This window comes from Podospora pseudopauciseta, chromosome 1 (genome assembly GCF_035222475.1).
Source record: "Podospora pseudopauciseta strain CBS 411.78 chromosome 1, whole genome shotgun sequence".
In the NCBI taxonomy this organism is placed as follows: Eukaryota; Fungi; Ascomycota; class Sordariomycetes; order Sordariales; family Podosporaceae; genus Podospora; species Podospora pseudopauciseta.
The window spans coordinates 7697164-7713154 of record NC_085892.1 but is presented as its reverse complement, the minus strand read 5'-3'; the positions used below and the strand labels follow the sequence as shown (position 1 = coordinate 7713154).

At 54.1% G+C, this 15991-nt stretch overlaps 9 protein-coding genes across 9 annotated transcripts; 4 read left to right on the top strand and 5 right to left on the bottom strand.

Moving 5' to 3' along the window:
- The first annotated feature begins 97 nt into the window (after positions 1–97).
- On the top strand, positions 98–2547 carry sed5 (Integral membrane protein SED5). The gene is made up of 6 exons (XM_062908698.1): positions 98–134; positions 155–1376; positions 1432–1727; positions 1785–1850; positions 1910–2015; positions 2073–2547. The coding sequence occupies exons 2-6, from the start codon at positions 933–935 to the stop codon at positions 2109–2111; spliced, it is 951 nt and encodes a 316-aa protein (XP_062771819.1). The 5' UTR covers positions 98–134; positions 155–932; the 3' UTR covers positions 2112–2547.
- Positions 2548–2995: 448 nt separating this feature from the next.
- Positions 2996–4217, top strand: GAR1_1 (H/ACA snoRNP pseudouridylase subunit). The gene is made up of 4 exons (XM_062908697.1): positions 2996–3418; positions 3474–3607; positions 3676–3922; positions 3979–4217. The coding sequence occupies exons 1-4, from the start codon at positions 3064–3066 to the stop codon at positions 4176–4178; spliced, it is 936 nt and encodes a 311-aa protein (XP_062771818.1). The 5' UTR covers positions 2996–3063; the 3' UTR covers positions 4179–4217.
- QC763_121070 (uncharacterized protein) lies at positions 4189–5794 on the bottom strand. The gene is made up of 3 exons (XM_062908696.1): positions 5394–5794; positions 4579–5340; positions 4189–4530 (listed from the first exon to the last, which is right to left on the bottom strand). The coding sequence occupies exons 1-3, from the start codon at positions 5445–5447 to the stop codon at positions 4231–4233; spliced, it is 1116 nt and encodes a 371-aa protein (XP_062771817.1). The 5' UTR covers positions 5448–5794; the 3' UTR covers positions 4189–4230.
- A 167-nt stretch (positions 5795–5961) lies between these two features.
- On the top strand, positions 5962–6969 carry QC763_0024880 (uncharacterized protein; the record flags this gene model as incomplete). Its single annotated transcript, XM_062905432.1, has 3 exons — positions 5962–6200; positions 6262–6810; positions 6859–6969. The coding sequence occupies exons 1-3, from the start codon at positions 6090–6092 to the stop codon at positions 6967–6969; spliced, it is 771 nt and encodes a 256-aa protein (XP_062771815.1). The 5' UTR covers positions 5962–6089.
- On the bottom strand, positions 6379–6716 carry QC763_0024890 (uncharacterized protein; the record flags this gene model as incomplete). Its single annotated transcript, XM_062905433.1, is given in 3 exon segments — positions 6379–6559; positions 6621–6649; positions 6666–6716. The coding sequence occupies 3 exon segments, from the start codon at positions 6714–6716 to the stop codon at positions 6379–6381; spliced, it is 261 nt and encodes an 86-aa protein (XP_062771816.1).
- A 79-nt stretch (positions 6970–7048) lies between the features above and the next one.
- QC763_121050 (uncharacterized protein) lies at positions 7049–7768 on the bottom strand (the record flags this gene model as incomplete). The annotated part of the gene is made up of 2 exons (XM_062908695.1): positions 7049–7222; positions 7274–7768. The coding sequence occupies 2 exons, from the start codon at positions 7766–7768 to the stop codon at positions 7049–7051; spliced, it is 669 nt and encodes a 222-aa protein (XP_062771814.1).
- An 842-nt stretch (positions 7769–8610) lies between these two features.
- QC763_121040 (uncharacterized protein) lies at positions 8611–8865 on the bottom strand (the record flags this gene model as incomplete). Its single annotated transcript, XM_062908694.1, has 2 exons — positions 8611–8737; positions 8798–8865. The coding sequence occupies 2 exons, from the start codon at positions 8863–8865 to the stop codon at positions 8611–8613; spliced, it is 195 nt and encodes a 64-aa protein (XP_062771813.1).
- Positions 8866–10345: 1480 nt separating this feature from the next.
- Positions 10346–11217, bottom strand: GNA1 (Glucosamine-phosphate N-acetyltransferase-like protein; the record flags this gene model as incomplete). The annotated part of the gene is made up of 2 exons (XM_062908693.1): positions 10653–11217; positions 10346–10571 (listed from the first exon to the last, which is right to left on the bottom strand). The coding sequence occupies exons 1-2, from the start codon at positions 10940–10942 to the stop codon at positions 10346–10348; spliced, it is 516 nt and encodes a 171-aa protein (XP_062771812.1). The 5' UTR covers positions 10943–11217.
- A 1101-nt stretch (positions 11218–12318) lies between these two features.
- On the top strand, positions 12319–15810 carry QC763_121020 (uncharacterized protein; the record flags this gene model as incomplete). The annotated part of the gene is made up of 1 exon (XM_062908692.1): positions 12319–15810. The coding sequence occupies one exon, from the start codon at positions 12319–12321 to the stop codon at positions 15808–15810; it is 3492 nt and encodes a 1163-aa protein (XP_062771811.1).
- Positions 15811–15991: the final 181 nt, after the last annotated feature.

The following is a 15991-nucleotide window of genomic DNA, read 5'->3' as shown; positions in this document are numbered from 1 at the left end:
CCAATGAGGAAGATCCATTGCAGTTCTTCCAGAACCTCGCTCTTTAACGGTGATGCAGCTGCCCCCAGCATCTCACGAAGTCCTGTGCATCGTGGGCGCCAACACGACAAGGCCACGGCCCCTGGTCTTTTTTGGTGTGTTCCTGCAGTCACTGAACTGGTGGATCGAGAACTCCATACGACTGTCGGCAGACCTCATGGCTTATCAAACTATCACGGGCAGATGGCCCGGTCCCTTGCGCGGGGCTGTGTCGATGCTACCTGGCTAGATTGCGGGCACTGGATGCCCATTGCCGCGCGTCATCGGATTGCCCAGGAGGCGAGTGTAATTCGTACGGAGCTTCAAACCAGGCCTGGCTTTGCTGATTGCTCTCTGGCAGCTCTGCCGTACATAGATACACCTATTTTCATAAAGTGCACTCTTGCTGTATCACTCCAAGTAGCACCTGTAACTCTATATACAAAGCCGCTACAGCGCTGCTGATTAAGAGAGTGACGAGATCAGGACCCTGCGCTATTCGCACAGTCCCAGCCACAGTTCCCGCATCGTCTGCACTGTGCCCACACCTTACGCAAGTCAAAGGGGGTCCAAGCGTTCCTTGTCGAAACAACACCACGTTTCCTTCAATCACGACGACATCTTGGACATCGCCAACCGTTTCCAGCCGTCATAGGCGCCCCATTCTGACCATTCTTCCGACAAGACCCTCGCTGCCGGCTTTCGCATTTACGTACCCAACTTTTAATTAATCAACATCGCGTTCCCTATCTGGACACCTTTCCTCAGCTCGCCTTTCTTCAGTCCACACGGGCGCATCGCGACAGCAAAAAGCCCGGATCGTACCCTAATCGTCTTCGATCACATCATCGGGAACAAATACCAGAGACAGCCACGACCTATATCCCAGTCTTCGTCACCGAGCGGCTTTCAAAATGGCCGTCGCGATCAACGACCGCACGGCGGAATTCCGTCACATTGTCAGCGCCGCGAAGCGCAAGCAAGTGGCAAAACCTGGATCGCAAAGACTCCTCGGCGGCAGTCAACAAAGCGCCGCCAACGGCGATGCCAAACCCAAGCGCTCAGAGTTTGCACGGAGTGCGGCAGAAATCGGCAGAGGAATCTCGGCTACTATGGGCAAGCTGCAAAAGCTGGCTCAGCTGGCCAAGAAGCGATCCCTCTTCGACGACAACCCGGTCGAGGTGAACGAGTTGACCTTCATCATCAAGCAAGATCTGTCCCGCCTCAATGAGGATATCCGAAATCTCCAGGCCCTTTCCAGACGGCTGCACCCAAAACCGGACCAAGAGGGGGAGAACAACAAGAACATTCTGCTTCTCTTGCAGGGCAAGTTGGGGGATGTCAGCGCGAACTTCAAGGTAGGACAAAACACACCCCAGTCGGATATCTGAACGCGCACTGATGCCGTGACAGGACGTGTTGGAGATCAGAACCAAGAACATCCAGGCCTCGAGGTCAAGGACCGAGGCATTTGTCTCGAACGTCGGGCAACATGCGCAGCTTTCCTTGCAGCAATCTGCCTCCCCGCTATACGGCACGCCAAACCGGGGGACACCATCACCGGGGAATGACTTGATTTCTCTGAACCCAGTGGTAGACCAGCAGATGCAGCTCCAGATGATGGAGGAGGGTGGCCAGAACAACTACATTCAGCAAAGAGGGCAAGCCATCGAAGCCATTGAATCTACCATCAACGAACTGGGGTCCATGTGAGTTCTTCTCTGAACCTGAAGATCAAGATGACCACAGCTGATCAATTTCTCCAGCTTCGGTCAACTAGCTGGCATGGTCAGCGAACAATCAGAGATGATTCAAAGAATCGATGCCAACACGTGAGCCCCTTCTTCCACCACCCTATTACGTGATGCCATTAGCTAATATCCGTATGCAGAGAGGACGTCGTGGACAATGTCGAGGGCGCACAGAAAGAGCTTCTCAAGTACTGGTCACGAGTCAGCAGCAACAGGTGGTTGTTAGCCAAGATGTTTGGCGTTCTTGTGGGTTACCTTCCCTTCAGGCCATGTCTATGCAGCTCGCTGATATGATGTTTCTAGATGATATTCTTCCTGCTCTGGGTGTTGATCGCCGGGTAGTCTTTTGGGTTGTTCCCAACGTTACGATTCTCTTGTATAATTATGTCCTTCCTTTTTTTTAACTGCTGCTACTCGCATACGGGGACTACCGCGTACTTCATTTTTTTTTTGATGTTCGCGCCGGCGTTTTCTCGGTAGAATCTTTCGTTGCAAGCATGGTAGACAGAACCTTGGTAATAATGATGGGTGGGCGTGTGGTCTTTTTTGTATCTTGTTTCTTGGGAAGACAAAGAAGGGGGCTGCCTGAATGGCTGTGTACAGAAAAGGGAGGCAGTGAGGCAAAGCGTGCCAGACTATCGCTGGTTGTCTTGAATGGGAAAGCATTGAGAGTTTGAAGAAGCCTAGCTCTGACCTGCAGATTGAAAGACTTGAAGACACGGGGAAACTTGTCCTGTATTTCCTGAGACGAGTGGTAACGGGAGCAATTTTCCACCTATCAAAGTGCCTAAAGACGGTGTTGGAGACCGCAGCGGTACGATAGGGTGCCCCTGACGAGAGGGGGTCGGATGTGACTGTGGGGTTTTTGATGCCATCATGAGGGGCAGCTTTCACGTTGAGATTGTAGGCAGACCTCAGACTTGGCCGTCTTTGTCCCTATCCAGACGAGAGATCCCTGTATTTTCAAGCAATACGGAGAGAGCAGAACAGTCGCCTTCCGCCTGCCCGCTGTCGTGAGACTCCATGATCTGCCCTCGACGCGCTTTTGCTCCGTCCTCTCATTTAGCCGGATAGCTCTCTTTCTCCGCGTGGGATCCATGGTATAAGCTGGATACCTGCTGCTACTTAGCCGTGTTGAACACTCCTTGATCTGTATTTTACTTCCAGTCCAAAGCTGTTTCTCAATTCCTCTTTTTTTTTTTTTTTTTTTTTTTTTTTTTTTTTTTTTTTGCCCAGAATCAAACTGTCTCGCCTATTCGTCCGTCACTTATCTCACCTCAGGACAAATCCCAAAATGCCCCCCAAACACTTCACCCTCAACACCGGCGCCAAAATCCCGTCCATCGGCCTGGGAACCTGGCAGTCGCCCCCAGGCCAGGTAGCCTCCGCCGTCTCCTACGCCCTCCAAAACGGCTACACGCTCATCGACGGCGCCTACTGCTACGCCAACGAAGATGAAGTCGGCCAGGGGCTCGCAGAGGCCTTTTCCGCCGGCAAAGTGAAACGAGAGGACATCTTTGTCGTGAGCAAAGTCTGGACTACGTACAACACCCGCGTCGAGGAAGGATTGGACAAGAGCTTGAAGAGTCTGGGGTTGGATTACGTTGATATGTTCCTGGTTCACTGGCCGCTGCTGATGAATCCTGAGGGTGAGTACGGCTTCGGGGCAGGTGAGACCAGGGGTTTGATGTTGATCGGAGATAGGTAACCACGACCGGTTCCCCACCAAACCGGACGGGAGCCGCGACATCATCCAGGGGTACAACCATGTTGATACCTGGAAGCAGATGGAGGCGCTGCTGAAGACGGGCAAGACAAAGGCCATCGGTGTTTCCAACGTATATACCCCCCACCCCCGGCCTTACCCTCCCTCTCCCGAGTTCCCGTTGCTAAAGAGAAAAAACAGTACTCCAAGCTCTACCTTGAACAGCTCCTCCCCCACGCCACAGTCATCCCAGCCGTCAACCAAATCGAGAACCACCCCGGTCTTCCCCAGCAGGAGATCGTCGACCTTTGCAAGGAAAAGGGAATTCACATCATGGCGTACAGCCCCCTGGGGTCAACTGGTGGACCGCTGTTGAGCGCCGAGCCGGTGGTCAAGATTGCGGAGAAGCATGGCGTGAAGCCGAGCTCGGTCCTGCTGAGTTACCATGGTTTGTCCCCACGCCCAGTGTTTTTGAAGACGTGAGAGGCTGACAGTGAGAAACAGGCCCGAGAGGCAGCACCGTGCTCGCCAAGTCCGTCACCCCCGAGCGCATCAAAGAGAACATCGAGTCTCTGATCGACCTGGATGAGGAGGACCAGGCTGAGCTGAAGGCGTACTCTGACAAGCTGGTTGCGGAGAAGAAGTGGCAGCGGTTTGTGTACCCGCCATTCGGTGTCAACTTTGGTTTCCCAGACAAGCAGTGATCTGGTGAGCGGAAAGGGTATGGGTATTCAGACGTTTCTAGAGATCTCAGAATTACATATTGACCAGCACCTTGATCACCAATCTTCCCTCGTCGTCTTTGACTCGACCCGCCATTCCAAACGCTTTGGGTATGTTCTCAATACCTGTGAAGCGTTGCGTGATCAGGTGATTTAACCCAGGCAACTTTGATCGAAGACCATTAGCGAGCAGCTCAATGACTTTTGTGTAAGCATTTGCATATCTGAAGACTCCAACGAGGTCGACCTCTCGGATCGAGGCTGCTGAGATGGGAAGAGTCTGAACTGGGTTGCCCATGCCGATGATCATGACTTTGCCTCCTGGAGCCGTGGCCTGCTTGATGTCAGCAAAACGCAACGAGGTCAAGACTTCGGGACTCACAAAGATGGCAGCCTGCAGACAGCTCTCCACCCCCGTACACTCAAACGTCCCATCCGCCTGTCCCATTTTCTCCCCTACCATCTCCGCCACCTCCCTCGCAAACACCAGCTTCTCCTCTATCGTCTCCGGCCTCTTCATTGGCACGACCACCCCCTCATCCGCAAACCCATTCTCGGTCGCGAACTTGACCCTCTCCTCCTGAATATCCGCAATAATCACACTGGCCTTACTCACAACTTTACTAACGCCCGCGCAAAGCAAGCCCACCGTCCCAGCCCCAAAGACCAAAACCTTTGCCCCTTCCTCCAACTTTGCCCTCTGCAGCGCGTGAAGAGCAACAGCCATCGGCTCAACCAGTGCTCCATCCTCCAAGCTCACTCCCTCGGGTAGTTTATGGCACCACTTCCGGGGGTGTACAATCTCCTCCTGCAGCGTCCCCTGGGCATGAGGCCACGCCTTGGCGGAAGAGCGGAACTTCATCTCGGGGCATATGTTGTACCTCCCTCGAAGACAAAGATTGCATGATTCACACGGTTGTCCAACTTCAAGAGCCACCTTGTCTCCGGGGGACAGATTGGTGACGGCTGAGCCGACAGCGGTGACGATTCCGGCCGACTCGTGGCCTAGAGTCAGAGGCTCGCGGACAAGGATGTCGCCATTGCGGAAGTGGTTGTAATAGTGAAGGTCTGAGCCGCAGAGGCCGGTGGCTTTGACGGTGACGCGGACGTCGTTTGGCGTGAGGGGTGGAAGCGGGCGGGTTTCCTGCCATGTCAGCAGAAGCCTTCGCAAGAACAGAGGGGAAAAAGGAGACTTACAAGACGGAGGTCTTTAGCCCCATAGAGGACCGAGGTTTTGACTTCAGTGGACATGGTTGTTGGTGTTGAGGTCCAAGTCAAATCGGTAGGTAACTATGGCTGAGGAGACACGAGGTATATGGTGAAAGATGTGACCAGATCTTCCAAGGCATGATGAGAATGATCAACATCGCCCAGGAAAACGATAGGATAAATAAATATCAAAGGAACCCCTCGAGCTCAGGCAGCCCAACGGCGAATCAAACCTCCCTGCCCAACATCTCCACTTGTACCGCCCACTCGCAGCAAGTGGGAGCGGCCATGTGATCGACTATTGGTCATGATGGAGGATCACAACCAGTCATCATCGACAAAAAAAAACAAAAAAAAAAACAAAAAAAAAAAAAGCAAACACAATCATGAGATGTTGCAGATTACCTGGACCTTCCATGCGCCTATCCGTAGAAAGTGACACAAACATACCGAGAACCAGGGACGTGGGGCAGAGCGAGAAGAATGGGAGGTCCCATCCGATGACGGCTGGTGTCGAACGAACAAGAGCTGCGGGTGTAAAGTAGACAGGTGGGGGAGGGGTCACAGTCTGGCCTCTCTACCTTGAGGCATCCCTTCCCTTGCAGCAGGCTGAAAGTTTGACTGCACATCCTGTACATCCATCTCCCTGGCCGAGTCTGTGAGCGATACGGACAGCCTAACGCCATGTTTTCCCTCAAAGATCACACTGCCCTCGTGACCGGCGGAACGCGGGGTATCGGGCAAGCTGTCGCCATTGCACTCGCCGAAGCCGGTGCAGATGTCATTTTGGTCCAGGTGCCTCTCCTCAGCATGACGGAAACCCCCAGTCTCGAACCTGGACTGACGTATCACTCAGAGAAATGCAAAGGACGAAGAGACAGCAACCGCCATCCGGAAACTGGGGCGCAGAGTTACAGTCGTTGCGGCAGACCTCAGTTCTCCTGCAGAGGTGAAGAGGATCGTTCCCGAGCTACTAGACGAGGGCCGGGAAATACGCATACTGGTCAATTGCGCCGGCATCCAGCGGCGGTACCCCTGCGAGGAGTTCCCAGATGAGGACTTTAACGAAGTCATTCAGGTCAACCTCAACAGCGTCTTTACCCTCTGTCGGGATATTGGTGCTCACATGTTGACGCTTGAGCCCTCGCCCGTCACTGGCCGCAAGGGATCCATCATCAACTTTGCTTCTCTGCTCACCTTCCAGGGAGGACTCACCGTGCCGGCTTATGCTGCTTCGAAAGGAGCTGTTGGGCAGCTCACCAAGAGCTTTGCCAACGAGTGGACATCCAAGGGAATCACGGTGAACGCCATTGCGCCTGGATACATCGAGACGGAAATGAACACTGCGCTGCTGAACGACAAGCAGAGGCTGGCGAGTATCAGCGCGAGGATACCGGCCGGAAGGGTAAGTACACCCACCATAATACCTGGGCAATAACTGACAACCATGCAGTGGGGCACCCCTGAAGACTTCAAAGGGACAGCCGTATATCTAGCCAGCAAAGCAAGTGCATATGTGAGCGGTCATGTCCTCGTTGTCGACGGCGGATGGATGGGTCGGTAATCACCAACTTTATAATTCGTGAGTATGAAATACGAAGCAGACTCAAGCCAAAACCCTAGCGAATAGACCTCTGATTCCCTCACTTTGATCCCTGAACCGACTTCATCACAGACTCCATCCAGGGGTACACCGAGCTGTTGGCCATCGGGTAGCCCATATGCAGAGCGTTGGCGAAGAACCTGGCCTCCTTGGGCGAGCCATGCTCAAACAGCATCATCGAGTCCTCGATAGGCATGAGACCGTCCAGCGTGCCCTGTTCTTTTGTTAGTTTCATGCTCGAGGGGAGAGGCATGTAAAAGCTCACATTGATCAACAACAACCTCGCGCTCTCCATCTTCAGAATCCCCGTCTCCAACAACGAAAACTTCTTCTGCACCTTCTCCTTATACTCGTCCACGCTCCCAAACCCATGCTTATGCGCCATCGCCGGCGTCAACTTGAAGGGATACTCATGCCCATCCGCCCGCTCCAGCCACTCCCTATCATAAAAGTAATGAACCCCCGCCCCCTGAGCAACACTCCCAATGATCCTCTCCTTGTGCGTATGCGCCACCCGCACGGCATAATAGCCCCCGCTACTCAATCCCCAGACCATGACCTTCTTCATATCAAACCTCCCCTCTTTCGCCATCCAATCCAGCAACGAACTCCACAGCCTATCCGGGCTCTCAGGATCGGCACTATCAGCCGGGCAGTCCGCCGTCCCAGGAATCTCCACAACAACAGCTGCCCACCCCCGAGCCAAAAACTCCTCACACCGAACGGTATTGTCAGGCCGGTACCCATCCAACCCAGTCATGAGAACAACAGCAGGAAACGGCCCCGTCTTCCCGTCGGGAACCCGAACGTAGACAGGAATATCCTTCCTATCCCTCCCCTTGGCCTGGGAATGAGGCACAACCACCTCCTCCAACGGGCTCTCCCACGTCTTCCCCGCCTTGGCATACGTCGCCTTTTGCTTCTCCCACGCCTCCCACTTTGTCTTGTCCGTCACGTCGGGAAAAGAGGCAATATACGGGAACCTGGCGATCCTCAACACGGTACAGGCCCTCAGGTACAGCTCCGAGGCCTTGGTCTTGTTGCCTTGGGCGAGAAGCTCATCGCCCTGTCGTTCGAGGTTGTCGGCCGTGGGGATGAAGGAAGAGGTGTACTCGGCTGAGGTCCCATCGTTGACGTTGCGCGCGATGAGAGACTGGAAGATGGGTTCAAAGTCGGAGAATCGGCCGTCGTGGAAGGGGTAGAGGGACTTGGTGCACTTCCCCACTCGTCAAAACATGCCCGGGGTGGTGGGTGTGATCGTCGTTTATTTGGTAAACAGGAACTTACGGGAAACCTCCACTTCGTCTCCCACAACGCCTTGATCCCCTCATGATGCGGCATCGTGGCCTCAAACGCCTCCCGGCCCATCAGCCATTCTCGCTGTTCCCCCGTGCCATCCACCCCCGAGATACCCCCGATGTTCTTCTTCGCCGGGACAGAGTGAGGAGACATGGTTGTTGATGTGGCTCGATTTTGATATCCGAAAGTTTTTGTCAAGTTCAACACAAATGATGAGAAGAAAAAGAAAAAAAGAAAAAAAAGACCCCAGAGAGCAGCCCGCAATGCAATGCAATAAAGTACAAAATAAACCAAATAAAAGAGTTAGATCACTCTGACAACCTTCTGCTTGGAGAAAACTGGCACTCCGTCCTTGGATCCAGCGTACACAGCGGTAGTAGTCGATCTTCTGCGGGCTCTCCTGACGGGGGAGGTTGCTTGATCACGGACTCTTTTAACAAGGTGTCAGCACAGGAGACATGCCACAACATATATAGAAGGGACCACTGACTGCGACTGAATCAGAGCAATGCGCACACGGGCGACGGTAGCGTTGAGATCCTCAGCAACGACGCCCATTTTGGTTAATATGAATGATCTGTCGGGTTTGGTCTTGGGGAATATCCGTAGTCCGAACGGTAGGTAAGCGGCTAGGCTGACGGGTTGTATCTATGAGTCGGGTACGGGCGAAGTTGGTGAGACGGTTATGTGTGTGATGTTTATATGCGTAAAAGCTGTTGTGGTAGCGAGGACTTGAAACTGCTGTGAGCTTGCTTGATAACTTCGAAAGAAAGCGTCAATAAACAGAAGACGGGGAACACCTGAACATATATAGATCACCCAAAATTGCAAGGTGCACAAGAGCAAGGCAAGGCAAGGTCGCATAGGTGACTGGAAGGTGGTCAGATGGAATGGCTTCCGGCCCGTCAATGGTCACCTTTTTCGCATTCACCTGGGGAACCGACATCCAACCTTCCAGACCAGGAAAAGCCGGGATGCACCTGGCGGAGCTGAATCAACCCGTCGAAGGCCGAACCTGCGTAGAGCCAGCCCATTCCTGGCCCATCTCCGAGGACAAGAAGCATTCGCGGTGCTCAGCGGACCATCCTTCATGGCTGCACAACAGACGCCTGTGTCGATCACCATTGGATAACGCGGAATTGGGGAATAAGAAAGTCCACTAAAGGAAGTCCGGTGGGGTGTCAGAAGAGCAGAGTTCGGCGTTTGAACTGCTGAGCCTGCAGCAGAAATGGCCGACCAACCAGTCAGGACGTGGTGTGTGTCGAGTTGGCCTGCTGGTGGTGGATGGGTTGTGTTGTTTCCCTTCGAGACCGCCCAGAATCACATGCCACAGGGCCGATGGATGTGTCCCAAGTGTGAGAAAGGGGGCCCTGGTGTTAGTGTAACGGTAGGGCCATTGTGGCAGCGTGCTAACTGCCGCCGACAGGGCCAACGGGGCCTTTGATTCCGCGCGGGGTTGCACCAATCTCGACTGCGTCCTTGGTCTCTGCTTCTGACGAGACTGGCTCCAATCGTCAAAACAAAGTCGTGCTACGGAAAACATCTTCTCATGCCGACATGTCTCGCTTGTCTGAATGGGCACACCGGCATCCGTCGAGTCTGGCTGTACAAGAACTGCGTATTGTCAATACCGAAACACAAGCACGCCAATCTAGACTTCTGGTTACATCACAACGGAATGAAACAACAACGCTGGCTTCATGATACTGTGCTAACTTCAGCAGGTGTTGACAGGGAACATATGATATCAATGTGCCGCCCTTTGTGCGCCAAAATGGTAGCGTATGTCCGACATATCGTGTCGTCGTGACATTACCGATAGATCGTTGATCGTTCCTGGACAGTGTGGCAGTCTCGGTGCCAAGCTCCGTGGGGTTGCAAACACCAGCCGTACTCCGCCCCCCAAGTATTTTGGAATGGGCCGACGTCAGAGGTTGGGTTCTTGACATTTGAGCTGCTGAACAATCCCGACCCCCCCCCGCCTCCCAGTCAGCAGCTTCTCCGAGAAAAAAACAAAAGATATCTTGCGAAACAAACATTATTTGTTGTGATAATGGGCCATCTCGAGCCCCGCTCTCTTAAATCCACACTTGACATAGAAGCCCTCATTGTGCTCGCTGCAGTCCAGGATTGTCTTGTAGCAACCCGTCTCTCTGGCGATGAAGTCGAGAGCCTGGATAATTCTAAGACCCAGTTTCTTCCCTTGTTGGTCCTTCGCAACAGCGATGTCTTCGATGTGTCCGACCTTCCCAAGGCCGTGAATGCTGGAGTGCAACGACCACGTTAGCCCATCCCTGCTGCTGGGACGATGGTGCGAGACGGCTTCGGGGTGATAGGTTACTCACAACTTGCGCTCCACGATCAGCGCACCGGTACCCACGATCCTGGGTGGGTTGAGGTTGGTATCTTCAATCACGAGAATAAAGTAAGTGCCGTCTTGCTTGGCCAGCCACTGGTAGCGTTCGTCAAACTCCTGCCGGGAGATATCCCCCACGGTTGTCAGGACTCGAAGACAGTCGAGAAAGCCATGCTCGTAGTCTTCTGACCGAAGCGCGCGGAGCTTGTAACCCTCTGGGAGCTCAGCCTGGACACTGGGAGAAAGGAGATCGGCCGAGAAAAGATCTTGGGTGCTCATTGTGAAAGTGATCGTCTGCGTGTTCTGGCTACGGGCGTTGGGCTGGATCGATCGAGCGATGTCGGACCAAACGGCGACAAGATGGTACAGTTTGTCGAATTGAGGAAGGTAAGTCGTAAGAGAGGAGAAGACGTACGGAACTCCGTGGGGGAGGTTCTCCTACCGGTTGGTGCAAAGACTGAAAGCGAACGTTGTCGGCTCAGTGAGAACAAAGATGGATCACGAAAGGGAATGCGGATGCGGAATCGATGTGTGGTCAATGGTCAATGGCGTGGACCAGCCGCTAGGTAAGCGCTTCCGATTCAAGGGCTCGGGAACGGTTCGGGCCAGTCCTGTTTGTTGCACAGCGATAAGAAAGCGGGATCGCCTGCTGTTGGGAAACCCACCAGCTGGCTACCTAGCTCCCACCACGAACCTGGGACAACAGATCGATAAGAAAACACCCAGCCCAACCTGGAATTGACCTCTCACGAACCAAAGTAGTTTGTCGTTGATTTGTGCTATGGCCCCGACCCAGTCCGCCGGGAAAGGAACACTGTAGGCGTACCGCATTAGAGGCTTGACCGTTCATGTGTAAAAGCTTGGATGGGCGAGTGCTCGCTCCTCCTCCTCCTCCTCCTCCTCCTCCTCCTATGCTTTTGCATCCGTCTTGATGGCCCCGCAGAGAGAACAAAAGAGGGCAGCCCATGGCCGTGGAGTCTTGCCGACTTTTGAGTGCCTGTTTCTGGCGGTCATGATGAAGTGATGTAGAGAGGACCGCAGCGCCGGTCAAAGCCAATCTCCAACTCATCAGCCCAACATTTGTGCATCGATACCCGCCACATCTGCCCCGCGTTGCTGGAGACAGTGGAGTGCGAAAGGCGGGGTTAGCTGGGTTGGGTGCTGTTTGGCAGTTGGAGTCTGCTCGCTAATGCCGCTATGGCGCCCCTAGCGACCGGCAGATGACCGTCCCCACGTCATCACATGCCAAATTAGCCTTTGGGGGCCACAGAAATGCAGAGCCCAGTGACGCTGTGGAATGTTTCCAGCACTATCATGGAACGCATAATTGTGACAATCTCAGGGCTGGCCAGCCGTTCTAGCTGTTTCGCCACGCCCACCGCTCTTTTCTTCCTCCCCTAGAGTTCAGCAATAATAGCTGTTTCTCCTTGCTCTCGCCCCCCCTCCGTCGCCCATGATGATGAAGGTCCTCCTCTTCTGGCCCTCCTGTCGTCCCCCAACACATTACGAAAAGTCCCTTCGTTGATCCCTTGCGCGTCGAACCAGCCTGCCTCGGGATGACCAGCCGAGGCCCTGTGCGATATAATCACCCTCACGTCCTTTGTTAATTTGACACCTATCCCATACCGCCCTCTGTTCTTGCCTTGCGCTGAACGATGATTATTGGAAACTATGGAGCCACAGACGATGTCGATATGGACGTGGATCCGGAGGACGCAGGTCCTGCTCGACTTGCCGTGATTCCTGACGAGGACATCGGAACCCAGATTCGCGATATCTCAGCCTCGAATCCTGGGAAGACCCTTCTGCCAACCCCGGTGGCCAAAGTCGTCAGTTTTGCGACCCGGTCTACAGGTCTAGCTCTACGTATGAGCACGGTAATAGGTGGATATGGCTTCGATGCCGCAAAGCTCACCACCTTGTCGAGTCTGGAACTTGGTCGCAGTATTCTCGGAGGCATCATCAGCAGAGCTGGAAAAGATGTCATCTCGCGTTCTGGCACAGATCTCGGAAGAGCAGATGCTGAAACTACACTTGAACGGAGCCTTGAAAACTTGCACAGGACCATGACCCAGATCGTCTTTTGGACCACAACCAGTTTTCACATGACGGGTACAACGCTCGCCATGTTTTCTGAGACTTCCCAGCTCCTCCTGTCGACCCTGGATCAGTTTTTCGGCTCAACAGATTCATCGCGGGCCATGGCAAGCATCATCACTTTGATCCGTCGCGAGTTTCAGAACCCCGCAACGGGCAGACAGGGAGAAAAGGTCGGCGTGATTGACTTGATGCTGGGCCTGTGTGGGATGGCATATCTGCAGAGATGGTGTCGGCGCCTGCTCGAAGAGGAGAGTCGTACCTTGAGGGTCGAGGAGGTAGTGTGGGACGTGGTAGTGCTGAGTGATGGTGTTCGGGTTGATGTGCATGAGGGGAGTCTGTATGGAGTACACAACGGATCGTACGCCGCCGAGGAGGCCTCGTCGAAGGAAACAGTGATCGCCATCAACAGCAACGGCGAACTCAACGACGATGACCGAAGTCGCCTTCCTGTGGCCCAACTAGAGCAACAAATCATGAGGTCTCTTCCCGATAACGCTAGAGTGTCTATCACCCGGCAGATTCGCACGACCGAGATTATCACAGTGGAGGTTACCGGCGGTGATGAGGATATCAGGGTTGACACACCTCCTGGCGTGGAACTGATTGAGGAGCCCCGGGCTGTTCGCCACAGCTTGTCCCAGACTCAACTGCGTGGCCGCCCGGAGAACAGCATCTCTGATTCTCGGTTTGTGTTCCGGCATTCACGAAGTCACGAGAGGCGAAGCTGGTTTCAAAAGGAGCACGGAGATGTCAGCCAGGTTCCCGGGTTTGTGGAACGGATGGACACGGAGTCTCCCGGAACGTCAGACGTGGAAACGGACGAAGAAGACCCGCCACCACCACCATCGGTCCCTCCTAAGTCATCGAGAGAACAATTACGACCACCTATCCGACGCCCCAACTTCCAAGGCTCTGGTTCGCCGATATCGCCGTCTTCCATCAGCAAACCATCCCGTATACCTTCTGCATCGAGACACGGGGTGGAGAACGCAGCAAATCAGAAGCGACCAAGGATACCCCCAACCGATTCCTCATCAAACAATGACAGGCCGAGCTCCTCTTCCGGAAGACAGTCATTCAACCGATTGCTGCCTTCCTACAAGCAGCAGAAGGAAGATTCGGGTCCTAGTATAGGCTCCTCGGCCAAGAAAGGGGGTTTCAGAAGCGCGTTTACCAAGCCAGGACGGCTCTTTAATAGAGAGGATTCTGGCTCAGAGAGCAGCGCCGGGAAGACCAAGGAAACTGCGAAGCCTGTCAAGCCCGCCAGGCCACCATCACATCTAGCAGTTCCTAGCAAACAGTCCTCCCTGATTCCAAAACAGCCTGTAATTGTGCCGCCACAGAAGACAACAGCGACAAAAACATCACGGCCAGGGACTGCTGATTCACGCCGAAGTGTTCCGAGGAGCGAGTCGCGGGCTAGCTATATTTCAGTGCACAGCCGTCGGGACTCTTCCATCTCCCAAACCGAAACATTCTCTATCACAACCGCGGATGACTATCGGCCGGTCTCACCTTATCAGGAGAAGTCGTCAACCAATCCTGTTGTTAGGAAGGCGAGGTCGGACAGAGAGCTTGGTGGTCCGCTTGGTGGTCCAGGGACTAACCATCGTCGGGTCAAATCTCACATGTATGCGCCCAGCATCTACACTCTCAGGGCCAATGAATCGCAAAGTTCGCTTGTTCCATACCAAAACTACCAGTCCAGGAGTGCCTACAGCGATACCGAGGCGTTGGGCACTCTGCGAAAAGCTGGGAAGCTGGACACCATCTTTCCCAACGACCATTTTCTGACCAACATCACTCGATACATGAGATTCGCTTCTGCTTCTTATGGGTCAAACTTCCTCAGAGTGCTGGGCATTGCCAAAGAGATGCCCATCTTGCGCGCCCTCGATGACACCCACCACGAACTCCGCTGCTTCGCTCACCACACCGAATCCGATGCCAACAGCATTCTGCTCTCCTCCTTTGTCGACCCCCAAGGTGGCTCTGACGGCACGGGCTCCACCAACACTGGCGTACCCCTCGTTCATTACATCTCTCTTGACCACAAGGCCAAAGCCGTTGTGCTTGCCTGCCGTGGGACGCTTGGCTTCGAAGATGTCTTGGCAGACATGACGTGTGACTATGATGACCTTGTCTGGCGTGGCAAGGCTTACAAAGTCCACAAAGGTGTCCACGCTTCGGCCAAGCGGCTGCTCTATGGCGGCGACGGCAGGGTCCTCAACACGCTCAAGCAAGCCCTGGAAGAATTCTCCGATTACGGTCTCGTTCTCACCGGTCACTCCCTTGGCGGTGCTGTTACCGCTCTCTTGGGAGTCATGCTCTCGGAGCCACACCCAAGCAGTTCCACTTTCATCACCTCACCCAACCCTCATACTCGACTCCTCGGCGACGGCACCACAACTACTGCTTTCCGGCATCAAGAGATATGCCTCCCTGCTGGCCGCCCGGTTCACGTTTTCGCCTATGGCCCGCCTTCGACGATGTCGGCTTCTCTGAGCAAAGCTACTCGCGGTCTGATCACCAGCATTGTCAACGGCAACGACCTCGTGCCCTATCTTTCACTGGGAGTCCTCCACGACTTTCAGGCAGTGTCGCTGGCCTTCAAGACAGACAACAATGAGGCCAAGGTGGAAGTCAGACAGCGAATCTGGGACGCGTTGCAGTCAGGGATAGCAGACAAGTGGTATGGCTCTAGCGGGAGCGGTGGCGAGTCTTGCAAGAGGGAGGATGACGATCAGTGGGCTTATGCTGCGCTCAAGGTTCTCAGAGCGAGCATGATGAGCCAGAAGTTGCTGCCGCCTGGAGAGGTGTTCGTTGTGGAGAGCACACGGGTGTTGAGGCGAGATGCCTTTTTGGTGCCGGAGATTGGCGGAGAGGATCTGGGAAGACCAGCCCACCGAGTGGTGTTGAAGTATGTGAGGGATGTAGAGAAAAGGTTCAGGGAGGTGAGGTTTGGGACGAGCATGCTGACTGATCACAGTCCTGGGAAGTATGAGGATGCGTTGAACAAGTTGAGGTCTGGTGTGATGGACCACTGAATGGAAAGAGGAATAAGTCGGAGTAGGCGTAGCGTTGATTTCTTTTGTTGGGTGTTGTTAGATATGATGGATGACAATGGCGATGCTTTACAAACCCCCTCCCCCCCCCCCTACAACTATACAACTACTACATACACAGACACGAACTTATCCCCTCACGTCACCTCACCACTACCTTAGC

Bases quoted from the DNA above. Each gene is read 5' to 3' on its own strand.
- sed5 (XM_062908698.1), top strand. From the start codon at position 933: ATGGCCGTCGCGATCAACGACCGCACGGCGGAATTCCGTCACATTGTC. The intron at 1,728-1,784 runs GTGAGTTCTTCT...CAATTTCTCCAG, and splicing joins ATCAACGAACTGGGGTCCAT to CTTCGGTCAACTAGCTGGCA. The intron at 2,016-2,072 runs GTGGGTTACCTT...TGATGTTTCTAG, and splicing joins CCAAGATGTTTGGCGTTCTT to ATGATATTCTTCCTGCTCTG.
- GAR1_1 (XM_062908697.1), top strand. From the start codon at position 3,064: ATGCCCCCCAAACACTTCACCCTCAACACCGGCGCCAAAATCCCGTCC. The intron at 3,608-3,675 runs GTATATACCCCC...GAGAAAAAACAG, and splicing joins AGGCCATCGGTGTTTCCAAC to TACTCCAAGCTCTACCTTGA. The intron at 3,923-3,978 runs GTTTGTCCCCAC...AGTGAGAAACAG, and splicing joins GGTCCTGCTGAGTTACCATG to GCCCGAGAGGCAGCACCGTG.
- QC763_121070 (XM_062908696.1), bottom strand. From the start codon at position 5,447: ATGTCCACTGAAGTCAAAACCTCGGTCCTCTATGGGGCTAAAGACCTC. The intron at 5,341-5,393 runs GTAAGTCTCCTT...CTGACATGGCAG, and splicing joins GGGCTAAAGACCTCCGTCTT to GAAACCCGCCCGCTTCCACC. The intron at 4,531-4,578 runs GTGAGTCCCGAA...GACATCAAGCAG, and splicing joins GTCTGCAGGCTGCCATCTTT to GCCACGGCTCCAGGAGGCAA.